General features: G+C 30.3%; 1 protein-coding gene across 1 annotated transcript in view; it reads left to right on the top strand.

The window, feature by feature from the left end:
- Positions 1-19,165: 19,165 nt before the first annotated feature.
- Positions 19,166-21,426, top strand: part of LOC111636095 (calcitonin gene-related peptide type 1 receptor-like) — a 28,607-nt gene continuing 26,346 nt past the window's right edge. The window contains exons 1-4 of the mRNA XM_023381275.1: positions 19,166-19,261; positions 20,482-20,623; positions 20,819-20,932; positions 21,006-21,109. Coding sequence (XP_023237043.1) covers positions 19,232-19,261; positions 20,482-20,623; positions 20,819-20,932; positions 21,006-21,109 — 390 coding nt within the window. The 5' untranslated portion in view covers positions 19,166-19,231. The remainder of the gene's footprint in view (positions 19,262-20,481; positions 20,624-20,818; positions 20,933-21,005; positions 21,110-21,426) is intronic.

Here is a 21,426-nt window from a genome sequence, read left to right as displayed (position 1 = left end):
TAAGTAGCTTACAAATGAATATATTTACATACAGAATTCGAAGTGGATATTGCTTTCACGAGCGTCTATATTTATAATTACCATTAAGAAGTCACAACTGTTAACACAATAGCATTCGTTACATAAATCTTAATCGCGTGTGGCAGTTTATATATTCTCTTGATTGCTGCTACTCTGTTGAATCGAGATCCAGATTAACAATCACCATGCCGCTTAATTCTATAAGTGAATATAACAATTTATTATAATCATCAACAGTTTTATTCGTTTAACAGCATTTATTTTTTCGGTGGGTGTAGTAGCAATTCTTTATGATGCGTATAAAGTGTTTGTTTATTATTCTAGACTATTGATAAATTTGATGTTATTAGCAATTAAAAAAAAACTGCAATTTTATATAATTCTGGGTAAAAATAATTTTTTCTAGCCAAAAGGTCAAGATTTACTTTCAATTTTGATACACTTGTATTTTCTTTTTGTCTTATCTATCGATCTTGATACTAACAAACGAACCTATTTGTAAGAACAAAATATCGAGTTTGTTTTCTAAAAATACGAATCATTTTTTCTAGCAGTTTAATGCATTCTTTAATTTCAATATAGAGTAAAAGCTGTCTAAAATGGAAACCTGCCTGAACGGAAAAAACGGAGCTATACCGGTTTACATGGGTTTACTGTAATAAAAGGTATAAAAATATCGAATTCTAGAGGAAGTACCTCAAGGGTATGTTGTAAAAAAAGTATTTAAATTTCCGTTAATTTACAGGCGAATTTATGAAAAATGGGATCACGAGATGTTGGATTCTATTGATCCATAAATTATTCTCAGGTCGGAATAAGTCAAAATCAGGGATGTTAATTCTTCTAAGTGAAATTAATTGTTTTAATGTCATAAATACGATTCGGATGACAACGTTCAGAACGAAATTTATCGAATGAATTATAATCACATTAAGCTTATAGAATTACATTCTTAATAGCTTATTAACAAGGAAATCTGATAAAAGGATTTATTTCAATCGATCAATTTAAAAATACCATTAAAATTAAGGACCATTTAATTTTTTTTTTTGGTACGAAACGTTAATTTGCTCGCAGAAAAATAAATGTTTGGTGATCTGCTAAGGGGAATGCTTCTAGAGGAACTGGCCCTTACGGGAAATTGGCCCTTATTTGGGTGTTAATTACAAAAAAAATTCGGAAAATTTCACGTGGATAGCCCGTTTCTGAAGCACGAACTAGTCGTGGGTTCGCGCCTTGTTATTCAGCCATTGGTGGGCAGAAAAATAAATGGATTAATGTGACGACGCACTAAAAATTCTATCCGAATGACTAGGAATATTAATGATATTTACAGGCCACAGTCACTGTACTGGTAACATCATTAATAAATTTAATTATACTTAATCTACATTTAAAAAAATTAATGTATTTAATATTAAAGGGTGTGTGATAATGTTTTTATAAATTTAAATGTATTTAATTATATTATCACGATGACAATAAAATGCTTCGTTCAAATTAAGAAATTTATTTTGCAAAATGCAAAAATTACAGAATTTATTTATTTTTTATTTTATAGACATAAGCTGTTTCTAAATTAAAAATCGTTAGTGTTTATGACAAAGAAATTAGTGCACTTTTTCTGCACTAAAAATAAATTTATTTTAAAATAATTACCAGAAATAAATGTAATGTAATAGAAAATTTAGTTTAAACGAGTTTTAGATATAATAATAATAATAAAACATTTCTTGGGTTAATGCTTCAATCTTAACTGATAGAAGTGTGGTGTCTTTCATATTGTCATACCGCCTCCAGCGTTTGATATCCATTTGATAAGAGCTCTTCTCGTTTCAACCTCTTCATACTATGCTTTAGTCTTTACACGTTACCTTTCTCAGTTACCTTTAAACATTTAAACGTACAAATTTCATTTGTTATTAGAATAATGCAACGTATTTTCTTCTCTACAAGATTGCGAAAAGGTAACGGGGAGTAGTAAATTCTCTATCACTTAAAATCATACTCTCTATTTCATACAAGGATTATAGCTTCTTAGGGATTTACATAGGATTTTCCATGAAATATAGAAGAATTTGTTGACAGAAACTAAAAATATCTAAAAGTATGGAAATTGTAGGTATTCAGGGAATTCTTAACAGTTATCTTTTAACAAAGAAAATGTAATAAAAAATCATATTTTTTCCAGATTCTTCGCTTCGTAAATATCCATTTAGAAGGCTTTACAATAAATATAAAAAAAATTTATTTTAATAAAATCGTTAAGTCTCGTGAAAGCTTATGAAAAAACAATTTCGATAATATATTTTGAAATATTTTCGGAAATTCGAGCAAGAAATACTTTTCTTTTCAGAGTCTAGAGTCATTAAACCTGGCAGGGAAATAGTAATCGATAAACGGAAGCGGAAATCGCTAGAATACCTCGAAACAGAGATTTCAATTGGTTAAGTCTAGCAAGTGGTTAAGAAAATTGTTTGGTAAATTTTTATATCTATCAGCACGCATCCAGGTGGTAAAGACGAGCTCGTTGATGCGTAAACTCAATTTAATGTGAAATTCATCACCTTAACGAACGGGTCTTAACTGTTTTTTTTTTATTATTATTTATTAATCATTTTTGTTTGATTTAATTAATTTTAAAAAAAATAAATTTAGAAAGATTTAAGAGATTTTTTTTCTACAGCAAACTTTAATCCAACATTCAAAATTTAAAATTTCTGTATATATGAAAGGAGAAGAATATTGATTTTAACTAAGATCTACGCCGGAAGAATCGCTAGAGAATACGATATCAGAATGTTTTTTCTTCTTTTTGAAGAAAATGATAAATTGATATTATATAAATAAGTTATATAGTAAATTTATGTTATTTCCTCAGATAGCAAAGAGAATAACATACTGGTTGTTTTTATTTATTTTTATACTTTGAAACAAGTTAATAATAATTGTTAATTTTATTTTTAAGGCAGTAATAAATTTTTTTTTCAAAAAAACATTATCTGTCACATTCTACAAAAGACAGTACTGTAGTTGACTTTCACTCTAGGGGACCTGGGATCGAATCCGAGAGAGAAACTGTAGAATTTTTCGGGAGTTGTTTCTGTCTGTGATCAGTTGGGATTAATAGGATAAGGCAAAGCAATACGTGGGCGATCTGCCTCCAGGGAGGAATTTTATGAGAACTTGGCCACTATTTAGATGTTAGACACGAAGAAAACCCGGAAAACTCCAAGTGGCCAGCTCGTTGACGAGGATCGAACCCGTGACTATTTAATTTAGACCAGTATTTAGTGATTTCATCCATTCGGATACTAGATGAGTGCTGGATACATCGGACCCTTTACAACCCTATACTCCCCCATTGTATACCTGGCCAAATACGATGGACGTGGAAAAAAAGGCATTCTTAGGAGAAAGAATATGTATATATTAGGCCAGAATAATTTACTAAAGATTATTACAAATACTGTGTAATAATTCAGAAGTAAGATCCGTCCTGTAGTGATCGCGGGTTCGCACCTCACCAATAGGCTGTCTACGTGGAGTTTGTCCAAGAAAGTTCTTCCTGAAGGCATCCCCACGATAGATCGCCCACGTAATGCGTTGTTTTATTCCATCAGTCCAGAAGTAAGATCTTTAAAAAAGTGGTTTTCTAATTGAAAGTTTGATAATTAAACTCAAATTTGCATATTTAAAAATTTAAGTTTCTATAAGAAGCTAATCAGACTTTCAGGTATAAATTACTAATGTTATCACTTTAGTTCTTATTGTCAACCACATTGTAATTAACTACTAATCTTAACCTTAATTTCACTTCAATTAGTCTTTCATATAATTAAATGACTAAAAGGAAACATAATTTTGTTTAAATTCGTCATGTAATTAATTCACAATCGTAAATCTAGCACATATAATTCGAGTAAGATTATAATCTACTAACAATATCGCTACAATTATGTATAATTAATAAATACGTTACAGTTATGTTTAATTAACAGATTAATTACGGATGCGAGTAAATTATAGATTAATTATTAGTAAGATATCAGTTCTGGTTATGCATAAATTAGCGAATTTTGCTGTATTTTAATATTCAATTTTAAAAATTTTATTTTTATTTATAACTAAGGCCTGGACTCTAGATTACCTGAAAATACAACTGAAACGAAAAACTGAAACCGAAAATGACGCAACTTACGGCTTTTTCGCTTTCAGTTTGACAGAATATAACACGAAAGCAAACTTAAAAATATCAGTTCTTTTTGTTTGATCATTTTTCTGTTCTTAGATAATGAGTCACTTTGCTAAACAGAAACAAACCTGAAACTGAATCTTTTTATTTTTCAGTTTTCGTCATCGCTTTCTGTTTATAGAAGTCCAAGCTTCAGGATCAAGACTTAAGCTTGGTTTCCATATTACCGGAAAATATTCCAGTAACGGAAACTGTAACGTTCCGGTCTAGAAATTCTGGATCGAACGGAATTCCGGACAAAAAAAAGCATCTGAAAATATTTTTACTTTTCTATTTCGTTTTTATTTTACACTAATTTTAATGACGTATTTTTCTAATTGCTGGCAACACTTCTCGACAGTTTAAAGCTTTCAAATGAAATGATGGAAGAGGTTAAAAGAATTCATTTACGACGGATTTTTAACTTTGCCTCGATTGGCGGCAAATTTCGCATTGGCAAGACATGCAGCATTACCAAAGTATGTCATCCATTTTTGCTTGACAATGGTTTGTTTGTTTATTAATTTACGGCAACGCAAAACTTGGGCGATTTGCCTAAGGGGTGGATGCCTTCGATGCCTTCCGGGAGGTCTTTTTAAGGGTAACTGGCCTCTATTCAGGCGTTACAGACGTGGAGAAAACCTAGAAAACTCCACGCAGCCCACAGAACACTGGAAGTTCCGTTCCCTGAACTCCCAGTGTTCAGGGAAAGGAACTGCTTGGCCACTAGTCGAGTAAATAAAACCATTGAACACAGGCAGTTAGTTGCGGGTTCGTCTTACCAACAGGATGGTTACGTGGAGTTTTCCGGATTTTCTTCGTATGTCTAACACATAAATAGGGCCAATCCAAAATAAAAGTCTTCCCGGAAGGCATTTTTCCCTGGAAGATAGCCCATATGTTGCGTTGTCTTATTCCATCAAACCAAACCATTTTTGTTTGTCGTTATTTCTGTTATTGGCTACGAGAGCTTATTGAGAAATTCTGTGCTCAATTAAAGGAGAATAACAATTTTGTTAAGAAAATATAATTTCAAATTAAAATAAAATATTTTGATTTGAAATTTAGAAGTGCTTTTACAGTTTATAAATTGATTAACTTTGAATCTATTAAAAATATTTAAATATTTGATATTTCCATTAAATATTAAATGAATAAGAAAATTATAAAAATGAGCTTTTTCAATTACAAAGAATGGAAATTTTAATGAAAGCAATTTATAAATTCGATTTATCAACAAATATTTATTTTATAAGAACAAATATTTAATTTTAATATAATAAAATCTATTACAATTATAATTTAAAGTTATTTTAAAGCATACAAAGAGGAAATGTTAGATAGATGTGCGAATAGTATTTCATCTTCTTTCCTTTTTTCGTTTTTTGAATAATAGAATTTACAGAAGAAAGCTTTAGGTTCTTTCAATAGACTCGAAGGGAAAAGTTCTTCTCTAAAAAGCATTTTTATTTCGATTTGAACAAATAAACAGAAACTATTTAAGTAAATTGTCAAATATTTATTAATATAATCTCTACGTAAATTTAATATTGAACGACTGTATCGATTTAAACAATGTTAATATATCTTTAAATTCGTATCCGAGTGGATAACACTACTAAACACATATCGTCGGTATGCGCCTCACCAAACGGGCTAGACGCATAGTTTTTCGTGTTTTCTTCACGTTTGTACGCACAGATAGGGGCCACTTTCCCATATAATGTTCCTCTTGATAGAATAAGGCAACACAACATATAGGCGATATGCCAAGGGAATGCCCCTTCCGGGAGACTTTTTAGGGGAAATTGGCTCTATTAAAGTATTATAAACGCGATGAAAACCTGGCAAACTTCACGTGGCTAGCTCGTTGGTGAACATTAGTCACGGGTTCGTACCCGCGACTAATGTTCAGTGGTTTAATTCCCTGGTGAGCCATGCATACCCCTTTTACATTCGCCTACGTGTTGAGTTGCCTTCCTTATCCAATAAATTCAATTCTACCCCAACCAACATTTTTAAAATAATTCGGATTTTAATGAGTATCTTGAAATATCTTTATGTAATTTTTTTATCGCTTTTGTGTAATTAACGTTAAGGTGTTTTTAATTAAACATTTCGTAATTTAAACAATTAAATTTCTAAGTAATAATTGTAATTAAAAATTTTTAAAACAGCGATGGTTAAAATCTACACTTATAATTGTTATTTTAGTAATTCAAATTTTATAAAATAAAATATTTAATCCAAAATTATAAAGACAATTTAAGTTATTTAAAAACTTTTTGCTGATTTATGTTTTATATAATATAACTCATATACATAAAATAAATATAATAACAAAGATATTAACAAACGAGTAATTTCTCATTCTTACATGTCACCAACTCATGAATATTGGCATTATTCCATTATTTTATTCTGTTCACTAAGCCATGATTTTCATTCAAGTAAAAATATCGAGGAATATTTTCGATTTCTTTATACGTCAACGACTGGAGAAAATTCTATTTTATGGATAAATAATGAAAAAGTGCGTCTATAATTTGCTCTTTTCTTAAACTTCTATATTCGAAATTTTATTTATTATTACTTTTTTACGGAGATAACTAATGAATTTAATTTATTAATTATAGAGCTTATTTATATATAAAACTAATTTAATACTGCTTACTCAACTGCCTGTCACTTGGAAGCATCCATTATAATAACTGTTATAATATAAATTACAATCGAAAACTTGGAGTTTAGTTTGGCTTGGTTTGATGAGATACGGAAACGCAACACGTGGATAATCTGACGAGGGGAAGGACTTTTTATGAGTAACTGGTCCTATTGAGGTGTTCAACACGTGGGCGATCTGCCAAGAGAAACTGGTCTCTATTTAGGTTTTAAACACGTCAAGAAAATCTGGAAAATCTACGCATCCAGCCCGTTGGTAAGACGCGAACCCCCAAGTGTTCGGTGATTTTATAGACCAGATTTTTACACTTTTGGACTCAGGACACATTGAAACGTCGAGAAATGCGAAAACATTTGGGGGTTTTTTCTGTATATTTGGATGTTAGTGTGTGTGTTTGTATATGTGGGGCATGATTTTGTTCACTCTGTTTGAAGCTTAATAACTCCTGAGCTATTTGTCAAAAATTTCTGAAATTTTGCAAGGAAGTTTGTTTATTAGAGCAGTGGTTCCCAACCTTTTTTCATTAGCGTACCCCGTGACATGTCATATCTCTAGATTGTACCCCTCATTTAAGAAATTTAGTGAGTACCCGTATTGTTAATTTTACATATTGTAACTTTAAATTAAAGAAAAAAAAACCTAAAAGAAAAAATGTATAATAAAGTTGTGATTGTTGCAAGGAACATTTTTTACCTAATAATTTTTTAATACTATTAGTTTGTGATACATAATATATTATTTTTTCTGCCATAATAACTAACTTTTTTCTGTACCCCTAAACAACCTATCGCGTACCCCTAGGGGTACGCGTACCACAGGTTGGGAATCGCTGTATTAGAGGATTGATGCTATTACATTTTGGTAGTTAAAGGTCGAGAAGGTGGAGAAATAGAGTCATGTGAATCTCCCTTAGGGTCAGACAGACTTAATGACGATTTTGCACGTTATTAGCATTTATAATTTTTTATAAAACCCATTCTTACCCTCAAAATTAAGCTTATTGTCATTTTATAATAGTTAAAAATATAAAAAGCTTTTTATGATAACAGATGGCGCTACCAAATATTGCTGGGAAAGTTAAGCAACTGCTTGCTAGATTTTTTTTTCAAATTTCTGAGAAAAGCAATCTAAATTTCCGAATTTTCTTTGTATTTTAGGATATTTAAAGGTTTCCTTCAGTGTGTTTAGTTAGTAAGAAATTGCAGTCTACGATGAGTTGTATTTTAGGACAGATCACAGATATTAATAATAATATAAATTGATAGACCAGCCTATGAAAAGTTATGGGCCATGAGTAGGAATTCAACAAAGAGACCGAGTTAACACGTTCTTGCCCCAAGGTGTACAATTTCACGCATATATTTCGGAAATGCAGTTTAAAAAGTAAACAGCAAAAATCTTAAATTAGTATTCAAAATAAAATTAAATATTCTGAATAAAATTTAAAATTCTGTTTAGAGTTATGAACAAAAATTATTTTTCCATTAAAGATTGTAACAAACAAATGAAGTAATAATTTATGCAATAATAAATTTAAAACTTAAAGTCAACACTATTATTATTTAAGGCGGAAAAAATAACTTACAAGAAATATTGGTTTAGTTGGAAAAAGAAGGAAAAAAGTCATTTTAGTTCAGTTGCTAAGTAATTTAAAGAAAGTACTTTCAATTAACACTTCAAACGAAGGTGACAAACAATTGCAGCTGACTTTGTCTTTCAACTAACGCCAAAATCGATGAGTAAACTTATTTACTTGCAAACCTATCGTCTCAACAGCTTCCATGTAATTATGAAATGAAAATTGATATTATGGATACATAAAATCGATAATTTTACAGCTTTTTTCCTGGTAATTTCAGCTAAACATTAGCTGAGTGGATGAAATCAGTAAACTGAGTTGGGCGTGGGTTCGCACCTAATCAGAGAAAAGTCCACGTGGGCTCTTCCAGATTTTCTTCAAGTATCTAATACCTAAATAGGGGCCAGTTTCCTATGAAAATCTAGGAGCCAATTCTCCTTGCCTGTTGTCTCGCCTTATACCATCAATCCTTATTCCATTAATCCTACAGTCCTTAAAATTTGTATATGACAACGCGACACGTGGGTGATCTGCCGAGAAGGATTCCTCTAGGGAGAACTTTTTATGGCAAACTGGTCTCTCTATACAGGGATTTCAAACATGAAGAAAATTTCAAGTGGCTAGTTTGTTGGTGAGACGCGAACCCACGACTTGTGTTTAGTGTATTTATCCATTCGGCTACAGGTAGGCCTTAAAATATAAATGTCAATAAATATCACGAAGCCTTATTACAGTATACATCCACGTATACAGCACCCTGACTCCTTAAATAATATATTCAGATAACATTAATTGTAATAAGATTAATATTATTTATGTCAAAGTAGAGAGTTTTTTGACGTATTTGAATAACTAAATTCAAAAATATAATTTAATATTAGAGTTCTCTGCTTAGAAATATTTCAAACACGGCATTGAAAACATCGGTTATAGAAAATTTTGTGGCAAATTCAGTACCCATAAATTTTTGGTTAAAGCAAAAATTTCATTATCCTAGACTCTGATATAACGATATTGCTCTGTATTAAAATTTGTAAAATTTAAAAAGAAATTATAATGGCTTGACTTAAACTGTCTGATGCAAAATTTGATATAAACTCGAACGTACTTTATCAGCTTAGAAAACTGCATCTTTTTTTCCTTTTTAAGAAAGATAATATAGAACTTTCCTTTAGTACTGCAGAAGACAAATTGATTTTCATATTTTTTTCATGTGAAAGATCAGAATGAATTTGATTTTATACTAAGAAATGGCAGGAGGCTTTCTAGTTTAAATATAAAAAAAAAACGCAATATTGAAAAATGTCCAAATTGCTGCAAACTTGATTGAAGTGTACTTTCTATTTTCTTGGTGGTGCTTCCGAGTTACTCTTATCAAAAAGGAAATTTTATTACGAACATCATCATCATCATCATATCCTGGAAAACAGACGGAGGAATAAAGTAAATAAATATTTTTTTTATATTTTTTAATAATCGATATGTTTGGAAACGCAGAAATTGGATTAGATTGATGGAAAAAGCAACACTTGGGCCTCCATCATGGAATGGGAACTTTCTATAAGGAAAGTGGACCTTATTTAGGTGTTAAATACGTGAAGAAAACCTGGAAAACTCCATGACGCCACTCCGTTACTGGGGTACGAACAAGCGACCAACTTGCCAGTTTTAACCATTCTTCCATTAATATTAAAAGTTGTGATATGAGTGAGAGCATGAAAATATATAGAAAGGAAAAAATATGCATCTAATTTACGTATTGGTAAAAATATATAATATACTTTTAGCAGGTGAAAAAACAAGAAACGACTTTAAATGCGTGTTTTGTGCTTTTGAATAAAGGCTATTGCAGTTATAATTTATCATATTAAAATATAATTTTATTATTTATTTATGTTGTTGTTGATGGTTAAGTTATGGCAACGCAACACTTGGGCGAGCTGCCTTTGGGGATGCCTTCCGGGAGATCTTTTAATAGAAACTGGCACCTATTTAGGCGTTACAGACGTGGAGAAACCCCAGAAAACTCCAGGTGGCTAGCCCGTGCGAGCGAGGTTCGAACCCACGACCGAACTCCCAGTGTTCAAAGACAGCTTGGCCACTGGTGGGCCTTTATTTATTTATACTTTGTTTCTTAAACACTCTATGATTAACGTTTCTCAAAAAATATCCTATATATTATCCATACTTTTTTATTTATCCTATCCTCTCATTATCTTACTTCTCTTTCCTGTTTCTCATCTTCTCGTTCGTTTGCTTTCTTCATTCTAGACTTTTGAGTAGCTTGTACTATACCTAATAATAATAATATATTCATATTATTATTAGGTATACACGTAATTAATAATAATAATTAATAATATTTACTATTACAAATGATGTAAAGGGCATTCATTGTCTTTATTAATTACGTGTATAATTGAAGAGGAAGGAGATTGAGGCATTGTCTACGTAGACTTTTTTCAGTGGTGTTAGTAGAATAAAAATTTGTTTTTAAAAACATACCTACAGTTACATGAATAAAATATAAGAAAATATATGCAGAACTTTTGTATGTCATTTCTTAAATTTAATGAGGAGTCCAAATCAGATTCTTGGCTGATTTATATTTGTAGTTTTACGAATGAGGATGTTTTATAAAATGTATGATGTATGTATACTGTAACGCAGTCTTTACATCGATGAAAAATAAGGAGCAAACATCAATAATTGTGCTTAAAAAATTGTTTTATAAACTTGAAATCGGAATTTAGTATCAATTTCTTTAGGATAAAAAATTGTATTGCTTTTTGAAGCGTATCTAGTATAAAAAATACATTTGACAATTGGAAATGTAGCTTTATCTCTACATCTCTAATATCTGCTTCTATTAATAATAAAAGCGGTTGAGGCAACTGAAACAAATTTCGTTAAGAAAGTTTGAAAAAAATAATGAAAGATTTACTAACTCTCGAAACTCTATTAACTGAATCAGTGGTGGAGTGGATAAAAATAGTGAACACTAGTAGTTGGTCGTGAGTTCGTGTCTCACCCACGGGCTGACCGTGTGGAGTTTTCTGGGGTTTTTTCATGTGTTTAATACTTAAGTGGGGGTCAGTTTCTCTCCTGAAACATCCCATTTAGCAAATCTCCTGTGTTACCTTGCCGTATTCTATGAAACCATCTTATTAAATCAATCATTAGGATCAAGTACCACTCTACATTGAACTTATACAGGGTGTCCACATCTATCCCCAAGTCCAAAAGAGATCTTTCTGGCATTGATTAGATTAGGTTAACTACAGACTACAGCAGACACAGATACTCCACCATTCCGCTGTAACCAGCACAACATTCAGAGGATACCGTGCTGTAATATGACGTTAAATTTACAACGTGACATACCACAACTCCTTAGGCACAATTTTTTATGGACCATGTTTTTCCGGAATGGAGTGCATAACCGTCGCAATGTAAACCACGGAGCAGAGCCTGCTCCACGATGCACGTGACCTACTCGACACCAAGTACAGAGCTTATTTTTCTGAAATGCTGTCTTTATCCTTTACGGTCAGAGAATATTTGTATGTTATGCTAAATCGTCTTAAATTGATTCCCTTCGGTTGGAACAAGCATGACAATATACATATATTCCTGAAATTCTGGAAAGATCTGTTGTGCTCTTAGATTGATGTTTAAGGGGACGTCCTTTATATTTTAGCAATATATAAACAAGTTACTACATTCAGTTACTAGAAAGTTGAAAGATTTTTGTTCCCATTGCTTTGTATCATGTAATCCACAATTTTATTTCGTTTCTGTTTGGACTACGCTTATGTATTTTATTGAGAGTTAAAGATGGTGTTGATAAATATAATGATTTTGCGAATCAAATAATAGTCCTATAATATTTTTTCATTAGGATTTTTCCAGAAAGTTACTTGCTTTCCATGTAAATTTAATAATATTTTCTTTTAATCGATGATAATATATTTGCATCTTTGGAAAACCCTTATCTCAAGCTCTTTCTTTAAAGATTTCGATTTTAAAAATAACTTAATAATAATATATTTTACAAGTATCAGATTTGGGTTAATAAATCAAAAATTAAACCTAGTATTATTGTACAGTAATATAAATTTTGTTCGTATTAAGCGAGTTATAAATTGCAAAAACTTAGCAAAAATATACATATTAACATATATGTTATATATATATATATACAGATAGACTATACAAATTATTTCCCTGAGATAAACCAATTATTTTTCAATAAATATAGACTATGTTAATAAATAAAAAACATATATAACATATATATTTTTTATGTTAAATATATGAACTTATATATATTTGAAGAAGTTCATACATTTACGAAATCGCCAAGTGGAGAAAACCACTGAACACTGGAAATTGGTCACGGGTTCGCGCCTCACCAGAAGACCGACGCGTGGAATTTTTCAGGTTTTTCCGCGTGTCTAACAAATAAATAGGGGCCAGTTTCCCTTAGAAAGTCCTCCCGGGAGGGATTCTCCTTGGCAGATCGCCCATGTATTGCGTTATCGTATTTCATCAAACTAACCAACCGACCACTTTAGAAATCTTTCATTTAAAAAAATGACGTATGGCGGATATTGAGAGGTGACATCACATTCGTGTAATGTCATCCGTTGCTGATGAGAAATTGCAGTTTTTTTTTCTTTTGACAATTTTAGGAATTTCATAATAGTAAAACGAATATAACCAAGAAAAAAAATAACGCTACGTATATTTTCTATAGTAATTATTTAGGATCTTTTAATGTAAAATTTCAATCCTTTAATAGGAAAGAGAAAACCATAACAATTGCAACTCTCACTCCACTAAAAGAATCTTTGGCAGATGGCACCGACACACGAGATGACGTCACAAAGACGGTTTAGCGATTGTTGCAGTTTCCGCTAGGAGGTGACTAGTCGAAGCAAAGAGGTTGCAGCTGTTCAATTCACAACACCAAATTATCGTCAAGAATGAGAGAATACTATCTAAAAACTACCATAGAAAATCCTTTGTATTAATTATATTATCATATTGTTAACTAAGTTTTCCAACTTGTAAAAACGTGACCGAAAAACACTTCTTGGGATTAGACTTAACTTGATATGGAGTGCTTCTATCGTTAAAACACAATTTTGACATTGCTAACGTGATAATATTTTAAATTTATACCAAATATAAAATCATTTTTTGTTATATTTTGGTTTTTTACTGACCTCACTAAGCTACGCTGAACAATAAATCGGAATTAGCGCAGTGGACATAAGTAAAATGGGGGAAAACAGCTTCTTACTTTTACCAAATTATTATTTCGTTTAAGATATGGAACCAATTTAAGTATCAAAATAAATCTGAAACGATCATTTTGCCTGTCTGTATGTTTGCCGGATTTATATATTAAGAAATATTACCCATAAAAAATTATTATTAATGAAATCTAAGCTTCACGTTCGTTTGAATGTCTGTGCATTGTTCTTACATGAAATCAATAATTTTAAGTACTTTAATGGAAGAAAAACTATGTTTTCTTATTAATTAGCAAGAAAATTGTATAGGGTGACCATAAAGTCACTATGAAACTATATTACAATATAGGCACAGGAATTTTTTGTCCTGTATATGACATACTCCTTAAATGACAATTAAACATTGTTCTACTTAAAGATACGTCGTTAGAGTAAATTTATGAAGGTAACTTATTATATTATTTATCTTTTATTAATTAAAGACTAGTGGTTGCAAATGACTGCAGGAAGTCACATGACAGACTACTACTCATTGCAAAAATATTATTCAGTACGATGTTATATTAGTTTCTTTATTTTCCATTTTAAAATGAAGAAACGGCTGTTTAAATTTAAATAACATGCGCTTTTGAACAAATGTATAATAATAATAGAGTGAAATAATACAGTCAAACCTGTGAATAACGGCCACCCACACTAAGATAAAAAATGGCCATTTTTCGCAGGTGGCCATTGTTTACAAATTATTTTGTATGCATTTTTGTTTAAAAAGTTGGCTATTGTTTAGGAGGTGTCCGTTATTGAAGATTCAACTGTATAAATAATTCTTTTACGAAACACATTAGGATATATAGTATAATGAATGCTTTTCTAAGGTAAATTTGAATTGTTTTACAGTTAAAATTACATTTCCAGAATTATTTAAATAAATATTTAGTTCTGTAGATAGCTTTCACTTGTGTTTAAACGTCTGTGTGGTTTTTCAAAGAACAAATCAAAAAGTTTTTTTCTTGTTTCTGAGATCGATAAGTAGACAACTGACAAACATAAGACAAGCGGAATAAATTCATAAGATCAATGTCATTCTGTTGTGAAATAACTAAAAAAACCTACCATAGATATCAGTGGGTTGGAATGAAAAATATTCTTCTCTTTACAGTTAGAAAGAAAAAGAAAAATGTAGTCATGTAATAAATTGAAAGGGGTGTCATGTAATAATCGTGCAATAATAAAAAACAGTCGGGTAGTTTTTCTACAGAATTTAATTTAAATTTTTTCTATTAGAATTTGTCTTTCGTCTATTTTCTGTGTTACCCATAAAAAAGAGAAAGGCAAAAACATGCTAATCGCTATCCTTTATCTGTAATTAAGGACTGACCATTCCTTTCACCGAATTAAACGGTTCAATCTCATGAAAAGTTGTTGAAAATTAAGAAAATTGAAAGTAACTTACTCATAATTACATTCTTAGTTTATATTAAGAAAAAAAATGAAATAAAGTAAAGCTGCAAGGGATTTTGCGCGACTTTCCCGGCAATCATATTTACAAAGTTAAAGTTGTCTTTGCGCCATTTGTTATGAGCTTTTATTAAAAAAATAACTTTTATATTATTAATTATTATAAAAAAGGCGTATTTTGGAGTAAGAGTAAAATTTTAAAGAAATTGTAAACGGGTAAAACTTATATTAATGTCTTATGGAGTATCAAAACGTCGAGAAATACAAAAAGCCGAGAGAGATCAAAATTTAATAATCATACTATCCCTATGTTATATTCCATAATCGCCAGAAAAATAAAACAACTTTATATAGATTATTTTTAAAAAAATCTGGCATAAATATGTAAACTTTGCTTCTGTGTTTGGCAGCATAACTACTTTATCATAATTAAAATCGACCCGAGAGCTTTGTATTTGAAGAGAGAGTCAACAAATTTAAAATGTAAATTAAGCTCAAACACGAATTTCGTATAATTCAGTTTGTTCTAATACAACATTTGATTTCTATAATATATTTATACAGAATTTGAAATATAAATACAACTTCTTATTTTCTATTCAGTTAATAAATTTGTAAGGATCGATGCGTGCTGTTTTACATAAGAATTTTACAAATTTTATAGGGTTTAATTTCATGTAAATCGAGTAATTGATAGCTGCAAAAGGTAAATTTGGTCACAGTAAAGAAATAAGAGACAGTAGAGGTCATGACGTCAAACTTTCTCCCTTAATTACAGAAACCGACGCTTGGTTACAGAACAATCAATTCACGAGTTGATCGGTCTCGTAATTAAGACAGTTGATGTCAATGACGTTTCTTCAAGCCCAAACTAGATCATTTGTCCGAAAATTGTACTAATTACGATTACTAGATGGCGTTAGAATAAAAAATATATATGTAGTTCTATATCTTTTCTTTCCTACGTACAGAATCATGCAGCTTTATTTTCTCGAATAAGAGGTCAAATTTTGACCCTTCGGTTGTTTGAATTTACTTCATGTTTTAAGGTCCTTCAATTTATTTCTTAGCAGAAATAGGTCTATGATCTCGTTTGTACAAAAAAAAAAACGAAATTCTGCTTATGTCATGGCCTGTATTGCTTTATATTTCAAAACCCCCATGGACGAAAAGTTATATATATGTGGGCATTAATGCCACATTTTGGAGATTATAAGTCGGGGGAGAAGTGTTAGGGGGTCATATCTCGATTGAGGTTAGACTTAATAAAATTTTACACGTTTAAAAACGTACCTTTACCTGGAAAATGAGACTTTGACATTTTTATTAGGATTTCTAGACATTATCATTGAAAATTATCAGATTTTATTCTGTTCGAGTGCCAAAAAAAACAGCTACAATACCCTTGCAGATTGATTTTTTAAATGTTTTATTTGTGAATTTTAACAGGTAACTTGAGCATATTTAAATAATTAATTTATGTTAATTCTTGCTTATTTTAATTCTATTTTAAGAAAAAATATTTAATTTAAGTTTTTTCGTGTTATTTCACTAATTAATTATAACTCGAGAACAAACTTTATGCAAGTTTACTTAAGAAATTTTTTAAAATTATAATATAGTAGCTATCTATCATTTTTATCTTAATTTGGAAGGATTAGTAAGGACAATAGGATGATTAGTTTTAAATTCTTTTGTTACAGCTTCGATATTATGAAAGCCAACCAAATTCACCCCTCACTCCAATGGATTACACACCATAGGTTAGACTGAAGAGGAATTGCCATTGAAAGTGGATCCGGATTAAGGAGTTGCTTTCTATAATCCATATAAATCCTGTGTGAATGGAAGGAGACATTCTTCATCAAGAATAATGATATAATTACTTTATCAGAAAAAAAANGACAATGATGCAACAGTTATCAAATAGTTATCAAATAGCAAATAAAATATTATCAAATAATATATATATTATTAAAAAAAAATTAAATTACCAAGATTATTATTACTTTATTTTATAAATTTCATCTCATATATTTTTACTATATTTTTTTAAAAATCGAAATAGTAAATATTTAATAGTTTTCTTTGTTATTAAGTTTGCACTTTTCTTACTTTTCTATATTAAATTTATAGTTTTTTTTTTATATTTTATGATATTTCTGCCTTAAATAAGATTATTTTTTCAGAAATCACAGCAAATTACTTTTGTCTTTTTATAGAATTAAATTAGAAAAATGTTTTATAATTCAATTTAAAGTTTAATATTTATTGAAAGTTTATGTAGTGAAACGTTCAAATAACGGTCACCTCCGAACAATGATAATTTTTTTTTTCATGTTTGTCAGTGGCCGTTGTTTAGAGGTTTGACTGTATTATTGTTAAAATACCTTAATATTAATTTAATCGATTCTTTAAATATGTATCTTTCATACTAAAATATCTAAAGGTAAGAACGTCAGCGAGAGAAAGGGAGGGAGAATTCAAGAGCGTACAGTAACACGAAGAAAGCAAAAGTGTGGCGGATAGAGTAAATTGTTAGAAATTTGGTTTGAATGTCCCGTTGCATGATGGATGAGTTGAAAAGAAATAACATTGCCTTCTGTATTGGAATAGATAATAGTGAAATAACAGATATTGAGATAAAGGTTTCTGGATTGATTTCCCCATTTCTTTTGTGTTCGTGGCTTTTGAAGTGAAATAAATGTGTTATATTTGATTTTTCACTTATATAATTCTTCTCGTAACTTTCTACCTTTTCTCTTCTTGTAATATTTCTGCACGAATCTTGTCAAAATTAATAAATTTCTTTTTCGTGATAGTAAACAGATTTTTATAGAATTCGAAACACTACATCGTAAATATAAAATGATGTATACTTAAATTGATGATTTTAATTTAACAAGGAATTAAAGAAAAATTATACGAAATTGTCTTTCTGATTCAGTCGAACCTCCAAAAAACGGACACCTCTAAACTGCGGCAATTTATGAGGAGAGTTTCTGTTTTTTGAAATGTACAAATAACCACCAATTACGGCTACCTCCGAACAACGGCCATATTTTATGTATTCGTTAGTGGCCGTTGTTCGGAGATTCGATTGTATATTATTTCATAGGCTATGAAGATAAGACAGGAACTTGACTTTTTATAAAATTATTTTAATGGAAATATTTGTAATTTATTTCTAGTTTAATGAGAGAGCCTAACTTTATTTTGAATTTAACAAGAACGAGAATTTCCAATGTTAATGAATTCTTTCGATTTTATTCAACATTTTATCAGTTTCTTTACTGTAGTCCTTAAATCTAATTGATCTCTTCTTAATACAGTCAAACCTCTGGCAAACGGCCACCGACGAGAACATAAAAATATGGTTGTTCTTTGGAGGTTATTTAGTAGTTATTTTTTAAAAAAGAAACGTTCCTGAAGAGATAGACGCCATTTAAAGACTGTGAAGTGGCCATTATTGGAGGTTTAACTGATTTTGCTACAGTTTATGTTCGTGTTTATTTTTATAATTGAATCGGGTCCCTATCCTTCACAGCTCATTCTGTTCTATTGTGGGCCCGGCAGAATCCACGAAGGGCCTGATAAAAAGGCCTTATTCCCCAAAATAGAAATTATATTGCATATTTTTGTCAGTATATTTTTATAAATATGGTAAAGTTTATTATTTACGATAGTTTCTTAATTAACCATATTGGTTATAATTTAAATGTAACGTGTTTTAAAGATTTTATAACTTAATAATTGCCTTTAGTTTACTATTTCATATAAATATTTCATGTTTATAATCATAAAATTGAAGTTGTAATATGAAGTCGAACTATATAAATTTTTCAACAATTCATTCCATAAATTAAATATAGTTTAGTAATATTTATCATAAAAAATTATAATTTTTATATATGACATAATTTATTTATTTATTATTTTAATAGGTATAAAGTAAAAATATATATTTACACCATGAAAATTTCAAGAAAACCATAATGTTAGTCTTATTTATAATCGAAATTCAGGTAATTATTTATATATTTAAAATTCAATTAAAGGTTAAATTGAATAATTTGTTTACTTCAATATCTTACTTGAATTGGATAATTTAATTTTGAATAATAACCATTAATAATTTTTAAGTGAAGAAATGTCAAAGTGTATTTCTGATTGCGCTTTCAAAAATGAGCATTAAGAACTTTTGTCGCCTTGATAAATGTGTTTATCTGTTTTTAAAGCGATCTGTCCGTCATAAAACAAACATCTTTTGTTGGCCATATCCTATGTGAACCACATTTGTCAGAATAAATCAGATTCTTACAATTCGATCAAGTGTAAGAAAGATCTTCTCTTCCATCCCCTTTTTTCTATAGAAGACTAAAATAGGACTTTTATCCATCCATTTCTCAGGCTTCTAGAAATAAAATCGTCCATTGATTTGATTTTTATTATCTATTTTATCGCCCTCTTGCTTTTTAAAATATTTTATTATTGCATCATACGTAATTTATTTACATAAACTGTGAGGCATAACATATATTATAAAAAGTACAGTGAAACCCTGCTAAATCGGCTAAGCTTTTCCTCGATTAGTCGGAATTAGTGGGGTTCTACTGCATTTAATTTAAGCTGTATTTAATGCCGGATTTACGTAGAAGCTATAGGATAGGGCCTTACATTACGAGGGGCCTTGTTCTATTCTCAAGGACTATTCATACATATTATCCATTGTTATATGGTAAAGGTGGAAGGCTATGTTGTATGTTGTAGCGTATTGTGTATTCTAAATACGGCTCTAGCTACCAACTTGTTTAGCTTACAATAACTTTTCCTGGTACAGTAAAACCCGTGTTAAACGGAATCTCACGATACCGAATTATTTTTTCCGTTTCGTTAAAGTTCCGTTTTACACAGATTTTACGGTAAAATTTTACGTTTTTACTAGATTAAACAATATAACATAATCACAATCAAATATATTGATTTTTATGTATTTTCAATGGATTATTCTGAAATTTTGCTGTAATCTTTAACTAATTTTAAATATTTTAATACTAGAAAAATAAATATTTGTAGAACTATAATATATTTTTAAGAAATAAATTTAGAAACAGGGAAATTTTCTATTATTATAATGGACAGTGAATGCCTGGGACTAGAAAGAAAACTGTAACGACAGACCAATTAAGGTACAATTTGTGCACTTACTGTACATCAAGTAAGAATTTTTTTCTCTTTTCTCTAGGCTTTTGTCCATCTGGTTTCATCGGAAACCAATAAAAATGACAAACTCTCAGCAGATAAGTATTATACTTTGGCTGATCAGTTGAGAGCTTACTGGAATTGTCACCTCACCGCGGACAGAGTACCAAAAAATTATCAGGAGGGTAAGTCTTTTATTTTCTCTCATTCAGAACTCTCTCAAATAAAAGGAATCTTAAAACAATAGCAATCTTCTTAAATTACAAAGGCATAATCGATACTTCGCTACGTTGGGTTTTTAATTACTCTATAGAAACCTGCTTTTGGCATTTACATTGTTTAATCGTTTCAAAGTTTAGAATTCAAAATATTCTTTTAAGGTCAATTATTCTGCCCCCCGACTTTCGACGGTTGGGGATGTTGGGATGCTACACCTGCTGGTCAGGTAGCCAAGCAGCAATGCCCTCTCTTAGTAACGAAGAAACAAACTAACAGTAAGCATTTTATATTTTTTATTATTGAGAAATAAAGCCTCGTTACAATTATTCTGTATCCATTTATTCTTAGAATATGTCACCAAATATTGCACTCAGAGTGGTAAATGGTTTTCTAACCCCGATAGAAGTGAAAAAGCTGCCAATTACTCTCAGTGTCCATTTGATGTGGTTTTGGTACGTACATTATTCAACAACATATTCTTATAACTGATTGTTTCCATTTATTGTTTTCATGTAATGCTAATTAAACTAATAAGGTTTCGTCCGTTAATTACGTGTACAGTTTAAGGGAGGGGGTTGCGAAACGTACAGTACATTATTGTACACATTCGGGAGGAGGGTATGAGGTATTGTCTTCCTGGACATGTTTCAGTGGGGAATGCAAATCTGTTCTTATAAGCCTACTTATTAATCACGTGAATAAATATTTTTATAGTCACTTTTTCAAAATTACTATTACACTGTACTGTACACGTATTAAAAGGATTTGT

Source organism: Centruroides sculpturatus, unplaced genomic scaffold (genome assembly GCF_000671375.1).
Source record: "Centruroides sculpturatus isolate CEXI.00-Female unplaced genomic scaffold, Cexi_2.0 scaffold1029, whole genome shotgun sequence".
Lineage (NCBI taxonomy): Eukaryota > Metazoa > Arthropoda > Arachnida > Scorpiones > Buthidae > Centruroides > Centruroides sculpturatus.
The sequence above is the reverse complement of the archived record's forward strand: the minus strand, read 5'-3'. Positions and strand labels throughout refer to the sequence as shown.